The following is a 24,435-nucleotide window of genomic DNA, read 5'->3' as shown; positions in this document are numbered from 1 at the left end:
AATAAGCAAGCTGAGAAGCTATACTGTCTACTATCTTGAAATCATTGCGATTATTTCTTCCAGTCATAATAAACGTACGTAATTGCTGCTATACACTTATGTACAACAGCACAGAGCCTTACATCATCTTCAACGCAATATAATTTCCCATTCACAAACTTAGTACAATCAAATCTCGTCACATATTTGTTTTTAGGAACTGCATCATGGGACGAAACATCATCAGGACGCCATTTTGGAAGGCTGTAGTGGTCGTTTATTAAGAAAGAACGTATTACTCTGTGCATTAAAGAAAGCCGGATACACTTATAACTGTCCAATGGATAATATTTTGCGTGAGTTTACTTTGCAGCTGCTACAGGTATAGTCTTTGTAGTGCTAGAAATGGTCGATAATCGGAGTACCCTTGGCTCGCTGCTCAGAAAACCCTGCCTTCCCCCCAGTGCACTTCAGAGTTAGTTCAGTATTTTAATCTTGTTAATATACACGTGCGCGCAAGGCTGACTAGGTTTTCAAATCGCATTACTGTAACAAGATTTGTCGTAAGCGCCGTGTCCCAGTCTGGGGGTATAAAGCGTCTCGTTTGTTTTTGCGAGCGGGGAAAGGAAGGGTTTTAGTAGGCTGCCTGTAGTATTGCGTCGTCTGTACCACACCCAACAGGCAGAAAACATCGAGTGTGTACTGTGCGCTAATGTGTTTATGCGGAAAGATTTGGTGGTTATTATTAATGTTCATAGGAGTGCTACGTTTGTGAGAAGCCAAGTGAGGGTTTGTAAAACGGCTCGAAACAGATAATATTGGCTGAGCCAACCCTCCGAAGCTAAAACATGGCGTGCTGCCTTTCAGAAGAGGCGAAGGAGCAGAAGCGAATAAATCAAGAAATCGAAAGGCAGCTTCGGAGGGATAAACGTGATGCGAGACGGGAGCTGAAACTTTTACTTCTAGGTAAGTGCTCCGACGAACTGATGGTGTATTTGTGATGTCATCATTGTATTTTGTTTTGACAGTTTGACAGTTTTAGGATCATGAAAACCGATTTTAGTGTTCAAAGACTTTTCTCTTTCCAAATTTTTTAGAAAACTAATTTACAGTTAGAACACTCAGAACCAGCAATATTTTCCTCTTGCCTTTTACATGATTTTTTAATGAAAATCTGGTCAGACAAACTTTAGAAATATACCAGGCTAGATAAATCTGCACTATCCTACTGCTTCATTGAAATACTTCTGATGTTTCTAAATAGTCTGCTACGATTTTTTTTACGAAAGATGGTATGGAGATTTCATTGCCGTGTGTTATGAAACCTCATTCTTACCACTTTGGCTGATCTATCAAGATTGTTAGTCATCGTTGATTAGTGTACAAAACTATACCTATAAACAGCTAACATGTAGCAGTAAGGGGCCTGAATGTTTTCATGTAATAAATTATTACTGGTTAAACAGGCAAAATATTAATCTAGGTTGTCGTAGAGCTGTTACAGCTAAATATTTTCGTCATAGAACGAAGTAATCGGCAGTAATTTTTGTATAAGAATCGAAACTGAATTCGTATCTTGTTCGCGATTCAGAGAAATACGTCGAAGATTTTCCGGTGCTGTTAGAATTCATTACTCTCTTAAAATTCTTAAGCATTGGTGCATCTGACTGAAGCAATGGAAATGGATTGAACAGTTGGTCTAACATTCTCAAACATACATTTGTATGCCAAATGTTTACCTAATTGTATTAGTATATGAAAGCAGACACTGTTTTTTCTGCTGTAGACCTCTAATTTGCGTAGGCCTAATGTGTTTTGCAGTAATCTGCAACAGCTACATTTATCTACAGTATGCATATGCCGTATGTATCTTTTTCTGCATAACTGTTTGTAAGACGAATTCGTCAATAAACATGGAAATTCATTTAGCTCAGGAGCTAAATTTTCCTTTTCGTCTGTTATTTCCAAAAAAAAAGTTATTTAAAATTAATTTCATAAGTTATGATAGAAATAGGCCTAACAAATTTTAACTCTTTGTACGAAACTGTAAATATTTTAATTTTTCAAGCTCAGCTCTATGATGATGCTGTTATGTATTTTTAGTATTCACTCACTTCTTGCCTTTAATTACCTCAAAATTGATAAAAAGTTAAACCATAGATATTTGTTTCTTGACTAAGAAGTTGTCTCCACACAATTTAATTTGTGAACTTTATTAAGAGACATATCACCTGAAGAATTTGTTTAAAATAATAATTTGTATTCTTCTGTTTGCCTTGCTTTGTAATTTTTGGGTTTTTCTAAGATTTGTTGTGTTTAGAGACCTAATACCAATGTGTGTTCTTTGTGGATATGTTTGCATTATGGAGGAGTGACAGAAAAAACATTGTAGTGCTTATTTCCTGCAGTGTATTTGTTAATGTCCTGGACAATCGGCTAAACAGAATTTGTACAACAAATACACAAGTACTTGTGTAAAACAATATTTTTTTGCACGTGAGAGTATGTTTGAGACAGTGCTGTTTCATAGTTCCATCATAATTCCATTATCATTGCCATGTTTTGTGTCTGTGTATGCAACATCGGCCTTTTTGAACCACAAAAGGGATTTAATGTGTTCAGTGAACAAGGATTCTACTTGGTGTCCCATTAATAAGTTAGAACAAATTCTGGATTTACCTTGGTAGTTAAACATGTATAGCCTGAAGTCAGTTTTAACTGGTCCATCTCAACCCAACAGGCTACCTTCCTGAATTCTGATTTCCACCTCACTGGTGGCTCTATGAAAACTTCTGCCAGTATAAAATGCCTACCCCTACGACCTGTGCTAGCCCAAATCCTCAGCTATTCCTTTCCTTACTCCATTTCTCCCATTCTTTCTTTTCCTGTAATTTTCCAATCCCTTTTGTCGGGTCGACAGAAGCGTCCGATCCCACGCGTCGGCTTTGACCCGTGATGTAAGGGTGTTGTCGTGTGTGACGTCATGACGGCACGGAGTTTGGTTTGAGTGTGGCTGTCTCCAGTTCTGTTTTATCTTATTTTATTTACTTTTCTAATCTGTTCGTTCTATCTTGTTAGATTTTTTTTTTAATTTAAAAACACTTATTACTTATTTTAATTATCTGTTTCCTCCAATTTCTGTTTTAGTTTATTATATTTATCTTTCTGATCTGTTCGTTCTATCCCGTGAGATTTTTTTTTAAGACATAAAACACTAATTAGTTACTGAAGCATCTTTATCTTCTATGGGTTGCAGGGATTACGACCCCTGGGGAGATGGGTGGGTATTCATGCATGGCTGTCTTCACTTACACGTTGTAGCTACGCAAGGCGTCTAAATTTGTTTATATTTAGTTTGCCCCCCACCCAAAACACCCCATTTCGCGCGCTTGCCCCGTTAGTGTCATTAGGCTTCTTGTGGAAGGTGTGTGTGTTTGTTTTTGTTTCCGCCATATTTGTGACGTCATGGGTCAAAGCAGACGGGCGGGATCGGACGCTTCCGTATTTCCCTTTTGTCCTGTTCAGACATATCTCTCTCTCTCTCTCTCTCTTATGCTTACTCATTCTCTCTCTCTCTCTCTCTCTCTCTCTCTCTCTCTCTCTCTTATGCTTACTCATTCTCTCTCTCTCTCTCTCTCTCTCTCTCTCTCTCTCTCTCTCTCTCTCTCTTATGCTTATTCATTCTCTCCCTCCCTCCATCCATCCCTCCCACCTACAATCATTCACTCACTAACCCTCCCCCCTCCCTCACACCTACTCTCCCCCTCCCCCCTTCCTCACACCTACTCTCCCCCTCCCCCCCCCTCGCACCTACTCTCCCCCTCCCCCCTCCCTCGCACCTACTCTCCCCCTCCCCCCTCCCTCACACCTACTCTCCCCCTCCCCCCTTCCTCACACCTACTCTCCCCCTCCCCCCCCCTCGCACCTACTCTCCCCCTCCCCCCTCCCTCGCACCTACTCTCCCCCTCCCCCCTCCCTCGCACCTACTCTCCCCCTCCCTCGCACCTACTCTCCCCCTCCCTCGCACCTACTCTCCCCCTCCCTCGCACCTACTCTCCCCCTCCCTCGCACCTACTCTCCCCCTCCCTCCCTCGCACCTACTCTCCCCCTCCCTCCCTCGCACCTACTCTCCCCCTCCCTCCCTCGCACCTACTCTCCCCCTCCCTCCCTCGCACCTACTCTCCCCCTCCCTCCCTCGCACCTACTCTCCCCCTCCCTCCCTCGCACCTACTCTCCCCCTCCCTCCCTCGCACCTACTCTCCCCCTCCCTCCCTCGCACCCACTCTCCCCCTCCCCCTCTCCCCTCCATCGCACCCACTCTCCCCCTCTCCCCTCCATCGCACCCACTCTCCCCCTCCCCCTCTCCCCTCCATCGCACCCACTCTCCCCCTCCCCCTCTCCCCTCCATCGCACCCACTCTCCCCCTCCCCCTCTCCCCTCCATCGCACCCACTCTCCCCCTCCCCCTCTCCCCTCCATCGCACCCACTCTCCCCCTCTCCCCCTCTCCCCTCCATCGCACCCACTCTCCCCCTCTCCCCTCCATCGCACCCACTCTCCCCCTCTCCCCTCCATCGCACCCACTCTCCCCCTCCCCCCTCCATCGCACCCACTCTCCCCCTCCCCCCTCCATCGCACCCACTCTCCCCCTCTCCCCTCCATCGCACCCACTCTCCCCCTCCCCCCTCCATCGCACCCACTCTCCCCCTCCCCCCTCCATCGCACCCACTCTCCCCCTCCCCCCTCCATCGCACCCACTCTCCCCCTCCCCCCTCCATCGCACCCACTCTCCCCCTCCCCCCTCCATCGCACCCACTCTCCCCCTCCCCCCTCCATCGCACCCACTCTCCCCCTCCCCCCTCCATCGCACCCACTCTCCCCCTCCCCCCTCCCTCGCACCCACTCTCCCCCTCCCTCATGGCCCTCGCCCCTCCCTCCTTCCCTCCCTCCCTCCCACCTAAGTCTCCCTATCTTCCTCCCATCTACATCCAGTCTCCCATGCTCCCTCTGTCATATCTACTCCCTCCTACCTACTATCTCCTTCCCTCCCTCACTACCACCTGCTCTCTTCCTCCCTCTCTTCCCCCCCCCTCCCCCCCTCCCCCCCAACACGCCCACCTCACCTATCTTCCAAATACTCCACCTCACACTACCCCATCTTACCCCATCTTCCCTCCTCTCTCTCCCTCCCACCCATCCCCAACCCCCTCTCTCCCCCCCTATCCCCAACCCTCTCTCTCCCCCTATCCCCACCCATGCTGAGAGGGATTCCAAACATCTGGTGGTGCCATTTTGTCCAAGATCAGTTATATTTTCCTCCTATCTCACTTTCCCCAATTAAAACCCTTTACTCCCTGAGGAAGAAATTTGGAAATTACATAATCTGCAAATAGTATTATTTTACTTTCAAGGGCTTCTCACTGGTAGTAGTAAGAATTATAGGCTACTACCTGAAGGTAAGCACTGACCAAAAAGTTTGATTTCTTGGAAATACATTGGCTCAATATACTTATTATGCATAACAGCTTAACACCTTTAATTCATTTTCATTGGCTAATTCTGAGAGAGACTGGAAGTAGCAGAAAATGTGGTATTCCAGAGTTATATTTCAGATGCACATTTTCTGTTTCAAGGTAACTACACCAGTTTCTGAAAATGTCTGTGAAACATAAAATTCTAGCTTTGATTATCACCACCTTACAAAACCTGTTACCATATTCGATGATGAATGGACTGATAAATAAATATACTTTACATGAAAGTTGAGATATATTGAGAAATAAAGAAAAGAGTATTAGCTACACAAAATGGTTGGACAAAAATATTGAACCTATGGATACCACTACATTGATTTATGATGGTGTGATGATGATAAACCTAACTGCAAAACAATGGAAAATCCTGGATGGAACTTAATATTATGAAAAAAATTGTTGCTACTCACCATATAGAGAAGATGCTGAGTCACAGATAGGCACACCAAGAAGACTGCCAGAAAGTGACTGGACCGGAGTAGGTGGTGGTGGTGGTGGTGGTGGTGGTGGTGGTAGGAGGATGTATGGGACGGGTCTTGCAACTTGGTCTGTTACAGGGATATGAGCTGTGGGGCAAGGAGTTGGCAGCAGGGATTGTGTAGGTATGGAAGAGGATATTGTGTAGGTTTGGTGGGTGGCGGAATACTACTGTGGGAAGGGTAGGAAGGATAGTGGGTAGGACATTCCCCATTTTAGGGTACGACGAGAGGTAGTGAAAATGCTGGCGGAGAATGTGATTCAGTTGCTAAAGTCCTGGCTGGTACTGAGTCAGGAGTGGAATGCTACTCTGTGGTCGTACAGGGGGACTTTGGGAAGTGGTGGGTGACGGGAGAGGTAGACACAGAACTATCAACAACATCTGACACACAAAATTATATTCTCCATAACGAGCTTTATAGTTACAATTGTGACATCTTATTGGTTGGCTTCACCAACTTGTAACTAAACTACAACCCAGCCACGTTCTTGAGCTGTGCTACAGACCTGGCTACAAAACACAACCTATATTTGTAAAAATAATACAGAAATAAAGTAAATATCATCAAGGCTCTGTTCTGTCTGTCTTTACACACCTCATCATCATCTTAAGACTTAAAAGCTGACATCCACTTTTGTTAGGGTCAACCCTCCTGATTTTACATTGTGTGTCTCGCCATATACTGATCTGACACTAAGCACGTTACACACATAGCAACTTCACCTGTATCACTTCATATTATCTTTAAGAAACCGTTTTTGCTCCTTCTGTAAAATTCAACTAAACGGAATTGAGGTTTTCTTTGCCTACCATCGATAATCTTATTTTAAATGATTAATACAGTAAGACACGTATTATACTTAGAAACAGTATATATGTCGTGAAGTACCATAACTTAAGTCACACAAATTACTAAGACAATACTAATCCAGTGTATGAAAATGAGGGCACTTAGTGACTTCCAACAAACTGTACACACAATTTTGAACCATTGTGAAACTTTCATGCTGAAGCCCATTACAAAATGATGAAAGGAAACAAGTTTATTGCTTACTAAATTTTCACTGTATATCCAGTAAAACTTCAACATCAGGCATGACTTTTATTCCTCCTTTATTACTAACTCTATTTGCAACACATTCTGCACACATTCTCCATATACCATTGAATGTGCCTGCAAAATTATATCATTGTACAACATATAGATCAGCAGGTATGTCATAAACATGAAAGAGGGAGGACCTAGATTTTGCTTTCAAGTTGAGCACAAATTACCTGGACTATACTCGTGAAATGTCTGATATTGAGAGCTCCCATCAGCAGGCAACAAACTTCAAACAAAGTTTCAGTCTTTTTCTAAACCTTTCCTTGCCTACATGTTTAATGTCAAATATATAGTATATTAATTCATTTGTAAAATATGAAACATTTGAAGCAGTTTCATAAAGGGGAGTTTGGTGGTTTCATATTCTGGTACTGTACAGGTTTCAAGATAAAGTCGTACTTAAACGTATCAGTATTTTGCTTGTGCTATGTGTGTAGGTAATATGTTGTCATGATTTGTGAAATTTAAATTTTATTTGATGATTGGTTAGAAATCACACAAAAACCATTATAATTGCCTCTTATTAAATCTATAGGTAATGAAATCTCCCAGTTCTGTGAAAAATGGCATTTAATGCCCTTCTGTCCCTATTGTTTTGTACATGCTTGACTTTTCAAGTGGGGGCCGATGTGGATTAATGCAGAAACAGATGCAAAACTTCAAACAACCAAGACCTCTACTGTAAAGCATTTATTGTGGTGACTGGTTCCTGCAAACTATGTCCCTATCATCAGATCTCCTGCAGTACGTTTAGTCAATATTCAGTGTAATGTACTGCAGAAGATATGACGATGGCAACATAGTTTGCTGAAACTAGTCATCACAATAAATGCTGTACAGTAGTGGTCTTGGCTGTTTGAAGTTGTACTTCTGTTTCTGCCATTTTTTTGTCCCTGACTTGTAATGTCGAGAGCTGTACATCGAAATATGTTATTGCATCTCATCTTGAGTTCAGAATTATGTGCAGTAATAGCCCCCAAGTGACATCGGTTCTAGATGTATCTTACTTAGCAGCCAAAGTCAATAATACAGTGTGCGGAGAAGTTAAAAGTGGTGCCAGGCAAACTGTAAACTTCTATGTAATCTGCTCACTGAGCTTCATATCGTAAGTTTTTTTTCCTTCCTGTCCTCAGATTCTCTTTTATCACTGCGGTTGTTCACTATTGGTTATTTATCTCTGCTGTAGGCTAAAGCACCTGACTTGTGTTATTTCACCATAGAAGAATTTTGCACACACTGAGTGAGGGGAGAGTGTGTGTGTGTGTGTGTGTGTGTGTGTGTGTGTGTGTGTGTGTGTGTGTGTGTGTGTGTGTGTGTCGAGGAAGGCAGCAGGTGTTCACGATAGATTGCAGTTATGATCGAAGGATCATACATAACCAAGCTAAATTAAACTTTTCGTTAGCAATAATTCTGAATCGTGAGTATGCGTTTTTATACTGCTTGAATTATGTTTGTGCAGTGAATAAAATGTTGACTCGCATGCCACAGGTACTGGTGAGTCGGGGAAGTCGACATTCATCAAGCAGATGCGTATCATCCACGGCTCGGGGTACTCTGATGAAGATAAACGAGGCTTCATCAAATTGGTTTACCAGAACATATTCATGGCCATGCAAAGTATGATTAGGGCTATGGAGTTACTAAAGATACAGTATGCACAGTCAGCAAATATAGTAAGTAGCCATTGCTCTGTATTAAAGACTTAGTGTAATATTAGTAATATAAAATTAATTTTTATTATAATTATTATTGGTTATGGTAGACATACAGTAAGTATACTATGAAGAAGCCAGTAGGCATATACTGTGCTACTGATACTTGTTCCACTTCAGTAATTGCAGTTGGAATTTCTTTGCGTGTTTGCATATTTCACCAGTATGATCAAATCATTAAAGACCTCATTATAAAGATGAACCTCTAAAACTGACATGTGGAAATAAAAGTAAACAGAATAGCCCAGTGTGTTCTGTACATATGAGAATGTCACTTGGAAGCTGAATAACATTATGCATTACTACTTGCCATTGTAAAGATTTAAATATGCTTTTATTTTGCTTTCATCATGGAACAGTTTTGCTTGTGAAGCCATTTTCAATTGTCTGAAGTTCACATTGAGTGTTACTTATGAGTATGAATCAACTATAAAGAGGATTTTTGTTCCTGAGCATCAACCATTGTTTTGATTAGACTTGCATTTCTAGTATTGTCAGGTGGGGCCCATTAGCAATGGGGATAGCCTGCTGTACATACTTCTAACAGCTTTGTCGGCAATGCTCACGATGTTTAAGCAATAGGTGCACCTCTTCACTTCACAACACACAAATATAAAATTTAATGCTTGTGAAGGAGTGACAGAAATTTTCCAGGGATTGACAGAAATTTTCCAGGGATTGACAGTACAGTTCAGTGATCAAACATTGTCAAGTATGCATGTATTTGCCTGGCATAAATAATTCAAGGAAGGACAATAATGTGTGTGGAAAATCAGAAACACGACTTCCATCCTCGGACCAGCATTACAGATGGAAAATCTCTGTGTAGTTTGAAACATTCTTGAAGACACTTGACAGGCAAGATTATCAGATATTGCTAAACAGAAACTTCCTGGCAGATTAAAACTGTGTGCTGGACCGAGACTCGAACTCGGGACCTTTGCCTTTCGCAGGCAAGTGCTTTACCAACTTAGCTACCCAAGCACGGCTCACGCCCCGTCCTCACAGCTTTACTTCTGCCAATACCTCGCCTTCTACCTTCCATACTTTTCAGACACTCTTCTGCGAACCTTGCAGAACTAGCACACCTGAAAGAAAGGATATTGTGGAGACATGGCTTAGCCACAGTATGTGAGATGTTTCCAGAATGAGATTTTCACTCTGCAGCGGAGTGTGCGCTGATATGAAACTTCCTGGCAGATTAAAACTGTGTGCCGGACCACACTCTAACTCGGGACCATTGCCTTTCGCGGGCAAGTTTCGCAGAAGAGCTTCTGAAAAGTTTGGAAGGTAGTAGGCGAGGTACTGGCAGAAGTAAAGCTGTGAGGAAGGGGCACGAGTCGTGCTTGGGTAGCTCAGTCGGTAGAGCACTTGCCCCCGAAAGGCAAAGGTCCCGAGTTCGAGTCTCGGTCAGGCACACAGTTTTAATCTGCCAGGAAGTTTCATATCAGCGCACACTCCGCTGCAGAGTGAAAATCTCATTATGATTGCAAAACAGGTTTGAATAAGTTTGGGAGGTGCAGCACGATCATCACAAATCCCCTTCAGTTGTGTAAAAGGATGTTGCAGATGCGTCTCTCACCTTTAGACCAAAACTCAGAAGTTGAGATGTTTGGAGGTACGTCAGAGACTTACAGCAAAGTTTGCAAAAGAATGATATCGATTTTTGAGTAGGATTGTCAACTGTGATGAAACGTTGGTTCCGCTACACTCCTGAATCCATATCGTCCAAGAAGTAGTGGCAGAGGAAAGGGGAGAGAGCCCCAGTGAAAGTCAAGACCCGACTATCAGCTGGTGGGACTCAACCTGATTACTATCTTTAAAGCAAAGACCTATCATTCTGTGATTTCCATTTGTTTGGACTTCGTAAGGAGTTCTGCAGCACGGCAAGTGTGTGTGTGTGTGTGTGTGTGTGTGTGTGTGTGTGTGTGTGTGTGTGTGTGTCGAGGAAGGCAGCAGGTGTACAGGATAAGAATGTGACGTGAGCACTGATAATGTGGAGGAATCTATTGGGAGAGGATGACAGAAGACAGATTGAGTGGGAGGGGGTGCAGGTGCAGGATGAATCAAGGCAGGCTCCTGGGGTGGGATGAAGGTGGTTGTGGGACAGTGAGCTAGTGGAGACTAGACTCCGGGAATATTATGGGAACGAACAACTTGTTGCGAGTCAATACGGATAGCAAATTTTGTGAAGCAGCGTGCTCTGCCACTGGGTGGTCAGCTCTGCTTTCGACCACAGTTTGGCAATTGTCAATCTTTTTTGCAGTCACCTGATTGGTAGTCATACTCGTGTAAATTGTTGGGCAGAAATTGCGGCCGAGTTGGTATTACAGGTCTGCTTTCACACGTGGCCCTGCCTCTGATTGGCAGAGAATTACGGTAAACTCATCCTGGTGCTCCTCGAACCTGAAACGTACACTGTGACCTGTGCGACACGTTGCATTGTCCTGCTGGTAGATGCCGTTGTGCCGAGAAGAAACAAACACATAGTGGTGGTCGAAGTCCTCCAGGCTAGATGTGTACTTGGGTTGATCGATTGTCTCTTCCAGAATGACATCACATAGGGAATGCCATTAAAACATTTCCCAGACCATAATACTTCCTCCTCCAGCACAGACCCTTCCGTGCCAGTGACCGTCTGTCCGATGGAGCGTCAAATGTGATTCACGTGAAAATGCCGCCTGTCGCTCTCGGAGGACGTCCAGCTGCAGTATTGGCGTCAAATTCCAACCTTCATCGTCGGTGAACAGCTGTCGGTGTGGCTGCGTGAAACAGGCGCGTGCTGCAGAGGCTCTTATGCAGCAGCGTTTGCTGAACGGTTGTTAAGGAGACACTGTTGGTAGCCCCTTGTTTCATCTGGATACTTATCGTTCAACCCTGTCATCTGTGGACCATGGTGCACTACAGTTGCGTTAGCACTGATTTTGGGTAGCGCCATTTTACCACGTACGGTACACATTGACAATGGTGGGACACTAATAGTTCACAAATTTAACCGTTTCAGAAATGCTTCCAGTCTCGGCCCAAAAGCCAGTGGTCACGATCTTTTGGACGTCAGCTAAATCGCTCCATTTCAGCATTACGACGATGACTGTGCTGTTTTTCACATCCTGTCACATTATATACCCTCCTCCACTGCTAGTGCTGCCACCTGTTGTCTGTGAATGGTTATTGCACGCTGATGTCGAACATATGCAGTGGTCACATTAATGTGATTGGATCACAATATACAGAAAAATAAACATTCAGTAAGGAAAACTAGAAAGGAAAAGACACATCACTACATGTAGCTCTTGTGTTTATTTTAAAAACATAACTTAGTACTGTGTACTGTTGCTTACAGGGTTGTTCCTTATTTTGGAGTAATTTTTTTGAAAATATATTTAAAGAGAGACATGTGTTTTAAAGTGATTTGCTTCACAGATTTGCCAAAAGTACATGTCTCATAAAAGCAAGTGTAGACTGCTGTCACTTCCAGAAGATATTTAAAGGTTTTTATGTTATCTACGCTGCCAACAAACAAAATTTCAGTCGTAAGCTATAAGTGTTTGAAACAGTTGATGTCCTCCAGCAACAATTGAAATGTTAAATTTGATGGTTGCTTCAATATTCTTCTGCACAAATTCATAAAAATGAGTTAATTTCAATTTCCACTGATTACAGTTAACTCATCACTACTGGCAACAAGTCTTCTTTCATCAGTCGCACTCGTGTACGAATGTTAATAAACAGTGCGATATGTACTTTCAATTTACAACAGTGCACTTAAGTTACTGTGGTGTTTTTTGTTGTACTTGAATGTTCACGAATGTACTCAAAAACGACTAATAGACAGAAGTTCATCAGGTATTTGTATAGAACTCAGTGTCAGGTCTTTCTCAAAGAACTACCCACAGAAATTAAAAAGCAAATCGAGGCAGATTTCCTTCACCTAAGCGTGTGGTGTTGTGTCCCCTAACCCAATGCGCTGTTTTAAATGGCGGCACTTTGGGCAGGCTCCTCTAAGTTGGAAGGAAGAAGTCAGTTTTGGCAAATGTAGTCGGGCTGCCCACAAAGGAGTTGGTTGTTCATTTCCTCTTAAGTGTGTAAATTGCTCTGGGGATCATATTGTCTCGAGTAGGGACTAAAGCGTCTTTCTTGAAGAAAGAAAGATACACGTGATTAAAACAAAGAAGCACATCCTGTGTGATGAGGCCAAAAATATGTACAAGGGCCTGCCAGTCACCAAGTTCACTTGTTGTTGTTGTTGTTGTTGTTGTTGTGGTCTTCAGTCCTGAGACTGGTTTGATGCAGCTCTCCATGCTACTCTATCCTGTGCAAGCTTCTTCATCTCCCAGTACCTACTGCAACCTACATCCTTCTGAATCTGCTTAGTGTATTGATCTCTTGGTCTCCCTCTACGATTTTTACCCTCCACGCTGCCCTCCAACGCTAAATTTGTGATCCCTTGATGCCTCAAAACATGTCCTACCAACCGATCCCTTCTTCTAGTCAAGTTGTGCCACAAACTTCTCTTCCCCCAATCCTATTCAATACCTCCTCATTAGTTACGTGATCTACCCACCTTATCTTCAGCATTCTTCTGTAGCACCACATTTCGAAAGCTTCTATTCTCTTCTTGTCCAAACTGGTTATCGTCCATGTTTCACTTCCATACATGGCTACACTCCATACAAATACTTTCAGAAACGACTTCCTGACACTTAAATCTATACTAGATGTTAACAAATTTCTCTTCTTCAGAAACGATTTCCTTGCCATTGCGTCTACATTTTATATCCTCTCTACTTCGACCATCATCAGTTATTTTGCTCCCCAAATAGCAAAACTCCTTTACTACTTTGTGTCTCATTTCCTAATCTAATCCCCTCAGCATCACCCGATTTAATTTGACTACATTCCATTATCCTCGTTTTGCTTTTGTTGATGTTCATCTTATATCCCCCTTTCAAGACTCTGTCCATTCCGTTCAACTGCTCTTCCAAGTCCTTTGCTGTCTCTGACAGAATTACAATGTCATCGGCGAACCTCAAAGTTTTTATTTCTTCTCCATGGATTTTAATACTTACTCCGAATTTTTCTTTTGTTTCCTTTACTGCTTGCTCAATATACAGATTGAATAACATCGGGGAGAGGCTACAACCCTGTCTCACTCCTTTCCCAACCACTGCTTCCCTTTCATGCCCCTCGACTCTTATAACTGCCATCTGGTTTCTGTACAAATTGTAAATAGCCTTTCGCTCCTTGTATTTTACCCCTGCCACCTTCAGAATTTGAAAGAGAGTATTCCAGTTAACGTTGTCAAAAGCTTTCTCTAAGTCTACAAATGCTAGAAACGTAGGTTTGCCTTTTCTTAATTTTTCTTCTAAGATAAGTCTTAAGGTTAGTATTGCCTCACGTGTTCCAACATTTCTACGGAATCCAAACTGATCTTCCCCGAGGTCCACTTCTACCAGTTTTTCCATTAGTCTGTAAAGAATTCGCGTTAGTATTTTGCAGCTGTGACTTATTAAACTGATAGTTCGGTAATTTTCACATCTGTCAACACCTGCTTTCTTTGGGATTGGAATTATTATATTCTTCTTGAAGTCTGTGGGTATTTCGCCTGTCTCATACATCTTGCTCACCAGATGGTAGAGTTTTGTCATGACTGGCTCTCCCAAGGCCATCAGTAGTTCTAATGGAATGTTGTCTACTCCCGGGGCCTTGTTTCGACTCAGGTCTTTCAGTGCTCTGTCAAACTCTTCACGCAGTATCTTATCTCCCATTTCATCTTCATCTACATCCTCTTCCATTTCCATAATATTGTCCTCAAGTACATCGCCCTTGTATATACTCCTTCCACCTTTCTGCCTTCCCTTCTTTGCTTAGAACTGGGTTGCCATCTGAGCTTTTGATATTCATACAAGTGGTTCTCTTCTCTCCAAAGGTCTCTTTAATTTTCCTGTAGGCAGTATCTATCTTACCCCTAGTGAGACAAGCATCTACATCCTTACATTTGTCCTCTAGCCATCCCTGCTTAGCCATTTTGCACTTCCTGTCGATCTCATTTTTGAGATGTTTGTATTCCTTTTTGCCTGCTTCATTTACTGCATTTTTATATTTTCTCCTTTCATCAATTAAATTCAATATTTCTTCTGTTACCCAAGGATTTCTATTAGCCCTTGTCTTTTTACCTACTTGATCCTCTGCTGCCTTCACTACTTCATCCCTCAGAGCTACCCATTCTTCTTCTACTGTATTTCTTTCCCCCATTCCTGTCAATTGTTCCCTTATGCTCTCCCTGAAACTCTACAACCTCTGGTTCTTTCAGTTTATCCAGGTCCCATCTCCTTAAATTCCCACCTTTTTGCAGTTTCTTCAGTTTCAATCTGCAGTTCATAACCAATAGATTGTGGTCAGAATCCACATCTGCCCCTGGAAATGTCTTACAATTTAAAACCTGGTTCCTAAATCTCTGTCTTACCATTATATAATCTATCTGATACCTATTAGTATCTCCAGGATTCTTCCAGGTATACAACCTTCTTTTATGATTCTTGAACCAAGTGTTAGCTGTGATTAAGTTATGCTCTGTGCAAAATTTTACAAGGCGCCTTCCTCTTTCATTTCTTCCCCCCAATCCATATTTACCTACTACACTCCTGGAAATGGAAAAAAGAACACCTTGACACCGGTGTGTCAGACCCACCATACTTGCTCCGGACACTGCGAGAGGGCTGTACAAGCAATGATCACATGCACGGCACAGCGGACACACCAGGAACCGCGGTGTTAGCCGTCGAATGGCGCTAGCTGCGCAGCATTTGTGCACCGCCACCGTCAGTGTCAGCCAGTTTGCCGTGGCATACGGAGCTCCATCGCAGTCTTTAACACTGGTAGCATGCCGTGACAGCGTGGACGTGAACCGTATGTGCAGTTGACGGACTTTGAGCGAGGGCGTATAGTGGGCATGCGGGAGGCCGGGTGGACGTACCGCCGAATTGCTCAACACGTGGGGCGTGAGGTCTCCACAGTACATCGATGTTGTCGCCAGTGGTCGGCGGAAGGTGCACGTGCCCGTCGACCTGGGACCGGACCGCAGCGACGCACGGATGCACGCCAAGACCGTAGGATCCTACGCAGTGCCGTAGGGGACCGCACCGCCACTTCCCAGCAAATTAGGGACACTGTTGCTCCTGGGGTATCGGCGAGGACCATTCGCAACCGTCTCCATGAAGCTGGGCTACGGTCCCGCACACCGTTAGGCCGTCTTCCGCTCACGCCCCAACATCGTGCAGCCCGCCTCCAGTGGTGTCGCGACAGGCGTGAATGGAGGGACGAATGGAGACGTGTCGTCTTCAGCGATGAGAGTCGCTTCTGCCTTGGTGCCAATGATGGTTGTATGAGTGTTTGGCACCGTGCAGGTGAGCGCCACAATCGGGACTGCATACGACCGAGGCACACAGGGCCAACACCCGGCATCATGGTGTGGGGAGCGATCTCCTACACTGGCCGTACACCACTGGTGATCGTCGAGGGGACACTGAATAGTGCACGGTACATCCAAACTGTCATCGAACCCATCGTTCTACCATTCCTAGACCGGCAAGGGAACTTGCTGTTCCAACAGGACAATGCACGTCCGCATGTATCCCGTGCCACCCAACGTGCTCTAGAAGGTGTAAGTCAACTACCCTGGCCAGCAAGATCTCCGGATCTGTCTCCCATTGAGCATGTTTGGGACTGGATGAAGTGTCGTCTCACGCGGTCTGCACGTCCAGCACAAACGCTGGTCCAACTGAGGCGCCAGGTGGAAATGGCATTGCAAGCCGTTCCACAGGACTACATCCAGCATCTCTACAATCGTCTCCATGGGAGAATAGCAGCCTGCATTGCTGCGAAAGGTGGATATACACTGTACTAGTGCCGACATTGTGCATGCTCTGTTGCCTGTGTCTATGTGCCTGTGGTTCTGTCAGTGTGATCATGTGATGTATCTGACCCCAGGAATGTGTCAATAAAGTTTCCCCTTCCTGGGACAATGAATTCACGGTGTTCTTATTTCAATTTCCAGGAGTGTATGTTTCCTTCTCTCCCTTTTCCTACTGACGAATTCCAGTCACCCATGACTATTAAATTTTCGTCTCCCTTCACTACCTGAATAATTTCTTTTATCTCGTCATACATTTCATCAATTTCTTCATCATCTGCAGAGCTAGTTGGCATATAAACTGTAGTAGGCATGGGCTTTGTGTCTATCTTGGCCACAATAATGCATTCACTATGCTGTTTGTAGTAGCTAACCCGCACTCCTATTTTTTTATTCATTATTAAACCTACTCCTGCATTACCCGTATTTGATTTTGTATTTATAACCCTGTAATCACCTGACCAAAAGTCTTGTTCCTCCTGCCACCGAACTTCACTAATTCCCACTATATCTAACTTTAACCTATCCATTTCTCTTTTTAAATTTTCTAACCTACCTGCCCGATTAAGGGATCTAACATTCCACGCTCCGATCCGTAGAATGCCAGTTTTCTTTCTCCTGATAATGACGTCCTCTTGAGTAGTCCCCGCCCGGAGATCCAAATGGGGGACTATTTTACCTCCGGAATATTTTACCCAAGAGGACGCCATCATCATTTAACCATACAGTAAAGCTGCATGCCCTCGGGAAAAATTACGGCTGTAGTTTCCCATTGCTTTCAGCCGTTCGCAGTACCAGCACAGCAAGGCCATTTTGGTTAATGTTACAAGGCCAGATCAGTCAATCATCCAGACTGTTGGCCCTGCAACTACTGAAAAGGCTGCTGCCCCTCTTCAGGAACCACATGTTTGTCTGGCCTCTCAACAGATACCCCTCCTTTGTGGTTGCTCCTACGGTACAGCCATCTGTATCGCTGAGGCACGCAAGCCTCCCCACCAACGGCAAGGTCCATGGTTCATGGGGGAAGACAAAGTTCACTACCTGTTCTTAAACAGACTGTTCAGAAGGCCAATGCTGCTACAGAAATAGAGGTTGCTAGTGTAGGCACTAGAATATGCATTTGTCAGTGCATTTGTGGTCCTGCTGCTGCTGCAGTTACTTCCTCCCAGAACAACAGAAAAGGCCGTGGTTGTTGACACCGTGGATCTCACTGCTCCTCCAGAGGTTCATTGTGGTCCACCATCCAACAGTGCTACTACCACGTTCACGGTTGTGCCTCTGAAGCCTACCCAGGGCAAAAAAAAATCAAAGACAAAGGCAAAGAATAGACGCAGGAAGTAAGTCGTCGATGATGTCGACATTGTTCTCCCTGGTGCCTCTTGTGATTCACCCTCAGGGCCGACGGACCTTGATGTTGGCCTAGGGCACTCCTCTCGTGCCAAGTCTGAACCTCCACCCAGTATGGGCTCCCGTCCCTGACAGAGAGAGAGGGTGAAAGGGCAACCCCCGTGATAAATGGCCCCCGTACTGCAATGGCACACATTAATAGGTTCAGGACACGTGTGGAGGAACTGAAACTTCTAGCACAGGAACACCCTCTGTGCAGGAAGCGCATTTTAAAGCATCTGATGCCCCTGTATTGTGGGGCTATCCCCCGCACCACAATGACTGATTTACTGGGGAAAGGGCCAAGGGAGGGATTGCTGAGTTAGCTGTTGCAGTTTGTGTGGCTCAAGAGGATCACTGTCTGCTCACTATACTTACCTGCAATAGACATTGAGGCTTTGACAGTCCTTATTGAACAACTCACCCACCCAGTTCTCCAACTCGATGATTTTGGTGCCCGTAATGTACTACGGAGCTCGAACTATGCTTGCCCCAGGGGTCAAGTCGTTTAGAACATCGTGATAGCTCAGGTGTTGTGGATCCTTAATGCTGCTAGACTTGCTCATTTCCCGTGTGTTACTGGGTCATCCTCAGCCGTATACTGCTCTCCAGCCCTTGCAAACACGGGCTGTGAAGCAACTGATGACCTTCATTCCAGTGACCACTTCCCACTCTGGGTGGACTTAATAGATGAAGCATTACTGAACAGAAGCCACCAATATCAGTAGACAGCAGGGCTAACTGGATGCTGCTTAGCCAGCTGGCTGTGTTTGAACACCGCGACAGTGTCTAGGAGTGTCCGGATCGTATCACAAGAGTGATCCATCGTGCCATTTACGTATCCGTTCCAATGTCTTCTGGTCACCTTATGAGGCAACGAGTGCTGCTCAGCAATGTGGGTAAAGTGTGTGGCTTTTCGGCAATTTTAATACTGCCCAATAGCAGTCAACCTTGCACCCTTTTAGAGTTGAGAACCAAGGCTAGACACATAGTTACAGGTAGTAAGAAAAGGTTGAGTTCTGTAACAAGTTTCAGCTAGTAATAGCGAATACCTTGTTCAAGAATCACAAGAGGAGGTGGTATACTTGGAAAAAGGGCGGGAGATACAGGAAAATTTCAGTTAGATTACATTATGGTCAGACAGAGATTCCAAAATCAGATACTGGATTGTAAGGCATACCCAGGAGCAGACATATTCAGATCACAATATAGTAGCCTAGTGATGAAGAGTAGGCTGAAGTTTAAGACATTGGTCGGGAAGAATCAATACGCAAAGAAGTGGGATACACAAGTACTGAGAAATGACGAGATACGTTTAAGTTCTCTAAGGCTACAGATACGGCAGAAAGGAATAGTTCAGTTGGCAGTACAGTTGAAGAGCAATGGACATGTCTAAAAAGGTTCATCACAGAAGTTGGGAAGGAAAACATAGGTACAAAGAAGGTAACTCCGAAGAAACTGTGGGTAAAAGAGGAAATAATTCAGTTGATTGATGAAAGGAGGAAATACAAACATGTTCCGGGAAACTCAGGAGTACAGAAATACAAATCACTGCAGAATGAAATAAATAGGAAGTGCAGGGAAGCTAAGACGAAATGGCTGCAGGAAAAATGTGAAGACATCGAAAAAGAAATGATTGTCGGAAGGACAGACTCGGCATACGGGAAAGTCAAAACAACCTTCGGTGACATTAAAAGCAAGGGTGGTAACATTAAGAATGCAATGGGAATTCCACTGTTAAATGCAAAAGAGAGAGCAGATAGGTGGAAAGAATACATTGAAAGCCTCTGAGGGGAAAGATGTTTCTGATGTGATAGAAGAAGAAAAAGGAGTCAATTTAGAAGAGATGGGGATCGAGTATTATAATCAGAATTTAAATAGCTTTGGAGGACTTAAGGTCAAATAAAGCAGAAGGGATAGATAACATTCCATCAGAATTTCTAAAATCATTTAGGGGAGTGGCAACAAAATTACTATTCGTGTCGGTGTGTAGAATATATGAGTGTAGTAACATACCATGTGACTTTCGGAAAAGCATCATCCAGACAATTCCGAAGACAGCAAGAGCTTAAAAGTGTGAGAATTACTGCACAATCAGCTAAATAGCTTGTGCATCCAAGTTGCTTACAAGTACAATATACAGAAGAATGGAAAAGAAAATTGAGGATGCACTAGATGAGGAACAGTTTGGGTTTAGGAAAAGTAAAGGCACCAAAGAGGCAATTCAGACATTGTGGTTAATAATGGAAGCAAGACTTTTAAAAAAATCAAGACACTTTCATAGGATTTGTCGACCTGGAAAAAGCGTTCGACAATGCAAAATGGTGCAAGATGTTCGAAATTCTGAAAAAAGTAGGCATACACTATAGGGAGAGATGGGTCATATACAATATGTACAACAACAAAGAGGGAATAATAAGAGTGGACGAGCAAGAATGAAGTGCTCGTATTAAGAAGGGTGTAAGACAAGGCTGTAGCCTTTTACTCCTACTGTTCAATCTGTGTGTCGAGGAAACAATGATGGAAATAAAAGAAAGGTTGAGAAGTGGAATTAAAATTCAAGGTGCAAGGATATTAATGATAAGATTCGCCGATAACATTGCTATCTTGAGTGAAAGTGAAGAATAATTACATGATCTACTGAACGGAATGGACAGTCTAATGAGTACAGAGTATGGATTGAGAGTAAATTGAAGCAAGACGAAGGTAATGAGAGGGAATAGAAATGAGAACAGTGAGAAACTGAACATCAGGATTGATGGTCATGAAGTCGGTGAAGTTACGGACTTTTGCTACCTAGGCAGTAAAATAACCAATAATGGACAGAGCAAGGAGGTCATCAAAAGCAGACTAGCTATTGCAAAAAAGGCATTCCTGGCCAAGAGAAGTCTACTAATATCAAATATTGGCCTTAATTTGAGGAAGAAATTTCTGAGAGTGTATTTATGGAGTACAGCATTGTATGGTAGTGAAACATGGACTGTGGGGAAAACCGGAACAGAAGAGAATCGAAGCATTTGAGATGTGGTGCTATAGACGAATGTTGAAAATTAGGTGGACTGATAAGATAAGGGATGAGGAGGTTCTACGCAGAATCAGAGAGGAAAGGAATATGTGGAAAACACGGATAAGGAGAAGGGACAGGATGATAGGACATCTGATAAGACATCAGGGAATGGCTTCCATGGTACTAGAGGGAAGTATAGAGGGCAAAAACTGTAGAGGAAGACAGAGATTGGAGTACATCCAGCAAATAATTGAGGACGTAGGTTGCAAGTGCTACTCTGAGATGGAGGTTGTTATAACAGGAGAGGAATTTGTGACGGGCCGCATCAAACCACTCAGAAGACTGATGACCAAAAAAATCAAGCATTCCTGGACTCCCATCAACTGTTCAACTTGTTCTATGGAAGTATGGGAAGCCATTGGGAGGATTTCCAGTAAACACAATTGTTTCCAAATAGCACCAGTACTGAAGCCAGGTTGTCTCCAAAAAATGCTCAGTGGCATCGCTCAGATGATGGCAGAGCATTTTGGAACACTACTGCCAAAGCCAGCTAGGATCTGGTATTTCAGCACTACTGTGTGACTCTTGTGAAGGGCAAGTATACTGCACCCGGTCACAGCCAAGGCCAGTACTGCATGCTTTGACATTTTCCATCAGAGTCACATGAAATCCTTCTTGACTGTTTTAAATTGATACGGCAGACAGGCCAGTTTTCCAACTCGTGGAGAGAGGCTATTCTGATGCCGCTCCTCAAACCAGGAAAGGACTGTGCATGTGCCAGTAGTTACCCAGTTTTTATATATATATGTGCTGAAGTATGCAGTCTGGGTCCATAACCTGTTAGCATAGCTCTTTACAGATGTTACCTGATTGGAACAAACACATTTGTTGCTCACAGTTTAACAAGATAAAACTCTAAGAATGAAGTCTTGCATAAGACATTACACAGAGTAAAAACTCAGAGCATTCGTAGTTACACCTTAGCAACACACAAGATTCTTTTAACAAGTGACTCTTAGTTTATAATTTCTTTCAAAAACATTTCCAACTGTGCTGAACCACAGTCATATAGTAATTTTTTTGAAAGAGTACATGGTATTCAACTGTATATTACTGTATTATTCTTCTGTACAATCTGGGTTTTGGCTTTCACACCATTATTTTGCTGTGTACTGTGCAGGACGACAAATACACATTTCGACAAACTCAGCACGTGCTTAACATACTTGTAAGTGGTACAAAGTTAAGGTGGTGTAGGAAAGTAGCACATTGTTGCACAAGCACATTATATCTGTTGAAGTCAGCCCAAAGCAGGTAAACACAAGACTAGCTTATGCTTTTAAGATGTAACTGTTCCACTATTAATTTATATCTGTTAAGTAAATGTGTTGAACTGTGTATTTGCCATCCTGCACAGTACATAGCAAAATGATGTCGATTGTGTCAGATAATTGTATTCGATAATGGCATGAAAGCCGAAATCTAGATTGTACACAAGAAAAATACAGAAATATACAGTCAAACGGTGGTGTGTTCTTTCAAGATAAAGGTCAAGGTGATGAAGATAGTAATAGCATTCCGTGGCCTTGGAGATTTGCTCCTCAATTTGGTCCTACGAAACTAGACGTGTAAATAAATAAATAAATAAATAATAACTACAACTTCTTTCTGTATTTATAAAGTGATCTTTTTCTTTTTCTGTAGGAAAAAGCAGAACTCATTCGAAGTGTGGACTTCGAAACAGTAACAACGTTTGAAAGTCCATATGTTGAGGCCATCAAGGATCTGTGGGCAGATGCAGGAATTCAGGAATGTTACGACAGGCGTCGCGAGTACCAGCTCACAGACTCTGCCAAATAGTAAGTATGGACTTTGTTGGAGTTGAAAAAAAGAGGTTAAAAACAGAATAGCTAAAACAATCCCTTTTATAATAGGATGTTTTTATTTTGTGGTAATGATTTCTTCTGAGATAATGATTGAAGTGCAGATTATTAAAACACCCACTTATAAAAGGGGGGTGGGGGCGGGGGAGAAGATGATGTGGAATAGTGACTGTTTGGAGGGAATAACAATAACAGTTGACTTTCAACATGCTCTGCCCAGTAATAGTAATAAATTATCACCTCCTGTGTTGTTGCATAAAATATTGCCACTGTATATTGCTGGTGCAAAAATGCATATAACACAGAACTCTTCTTTTTATTTTTTAAAATTGAACATTGTAAATTACAGAAAATGTGATATAAATACTTGAAATTATGAAATGGAATTGTTGGCCAAAGTCTACCTTCAGGAGGTATACTGCTTGTATAAACATACAAAAGTAAATGATATTATCATAGTTTTGGGAACTATTAGTTCTGTTAATGGGAAGGAGAGCATGAATGGTGGGGAAAGTTAAAAAAAGAATGCCATCCTTTTTACCGTCCACAACTTATCATTTTTTCTGCCCTGATGAATGAACTAATGGTCACTTGGATCTCAGGATCCAAGGGATTTTCTCGGTACAGTCCCACAAAAGCTGTGACTTACGACAGTTAATTGTCCTATGTATATGTGTGTGTGTGTGTGTGTGTGTGTGTGTGCGCGCGCGCGCGCATACCCGTCCTTTCTTCCCCCTAAGGTAAGTCTTTCCGCTCCCGGGATTGGAATGACTCCTTACCCTCTCTCTTAAAACCCACATCCTTTCATCTTTCCCTCTCCTTCCCTCTTTCCTGACGAAGCAACCGTTGGTTGCGAAAGCTAGAATTTTGTGTGTATATTTGTGTTTGTTTGTGTGTCTATCGACGTGCCAGCGCTTTCGTTTGGTAAGTCACATCATCTTTGTATATATATATATATATATATATATATATATATATATATATATATATATATATATATATATAAAGGGAAACATTCCACGCTGGAAAAATATATCTAAAAACAAAGATGATCTGACTTACCATACGAAAGTGCTGGCAGGTCGATAGACACACAAACAAACACAATCATACACACAAAATTCAAGCTTTCGCAACCAATGGTTGCTTCATCAGGAAAGAGGGAAGGAGAGGAGAAGATGAAAGGATGTGGGTTTTAAGGGAGAGGGTAAGGAGTCATTCCAATCCCGGGAGTGGAAAGACTTACCTTAGGGGGGAAAAAAGGACGGGTATACACTCGCGCGCGCGCGCGCACACACACACACACACACACACACACACACACACACACATATCCATCCACACATTTACAGACACAAGCAGACATATTCAAAGGCAAAGAGTTTGGGCAGAGATGTTGATGAATGACAGGTGAGGTATGAGTGGCGGCAACTTGAAATTA

General features: G+C 43.2%; 1 protein-coding gene and 1 non-coding gene across 8 annotated transcripts in view; both read left to right on the top strand.

The window, feature by feature from the left end:
• Positions 1-208: 208 nt before the first annotated feature.
• Positions 209-24,435, top strand: part of LOC126215106 (guanine nucleotide-binding protein G(q) subunit alpha) — a 103,513-nt gene continuing 79,286 nt past the window's right edge. The window contains exons 1-4 of one of the 7 annotated variants that reach the window (XM_049941759.1): positions 209-335; positions 738-945; positions 8,583-8,767; positions 22,816-22,970. In XM_049941759.1, coding sequence (XP_049797716.1) covers positions 828-945; positions 8,583-8,767; positions 22,816-22,970 — 458 coding nt within the window. In that variant the 5' untranslated portion in view covers positions 209-335; positions 738-827. Of the gene's footprint in view, positions 362-392; positions 946-8,582; positions 8,768-22,815; positions 22,971-24,435 lie in introns of those variants that run through there. The other 6 variants (XM_049941758.1, XM_049941762.1, XM_049941757.1 and 3 more) reach the window with 6 other exon arrangements.
• On the top strand, positions 10,150-10,224 carry Trnas-cga (transfer RNA serine (anticodon CGA)). Its single transcript has one exon. It is a non-coding gene; the product is annotated as a tRNA-Ser (tRNA).

This window comes from Schistocerca nitens, chromosome 12 (assembly GCF_023898315.1).
Source record: "Schistocerca nitens isolate TAMUIC-IGC-003100 chromosome 12, iqSchNite1.1, whole genome shotgun sequence".
NCBI classification, from domain to species: Eukaryota; Metazoa; Arthropoda; class Insecta; order Orthoptera; family Acrididae; genus Schistocerca; species Schistocerca nitens.
The sequence above is the reverse complement of the archived record's forward strand: the minus strand, read 5'-3'. Positions and strand labels throughout refer to the sequence as shown.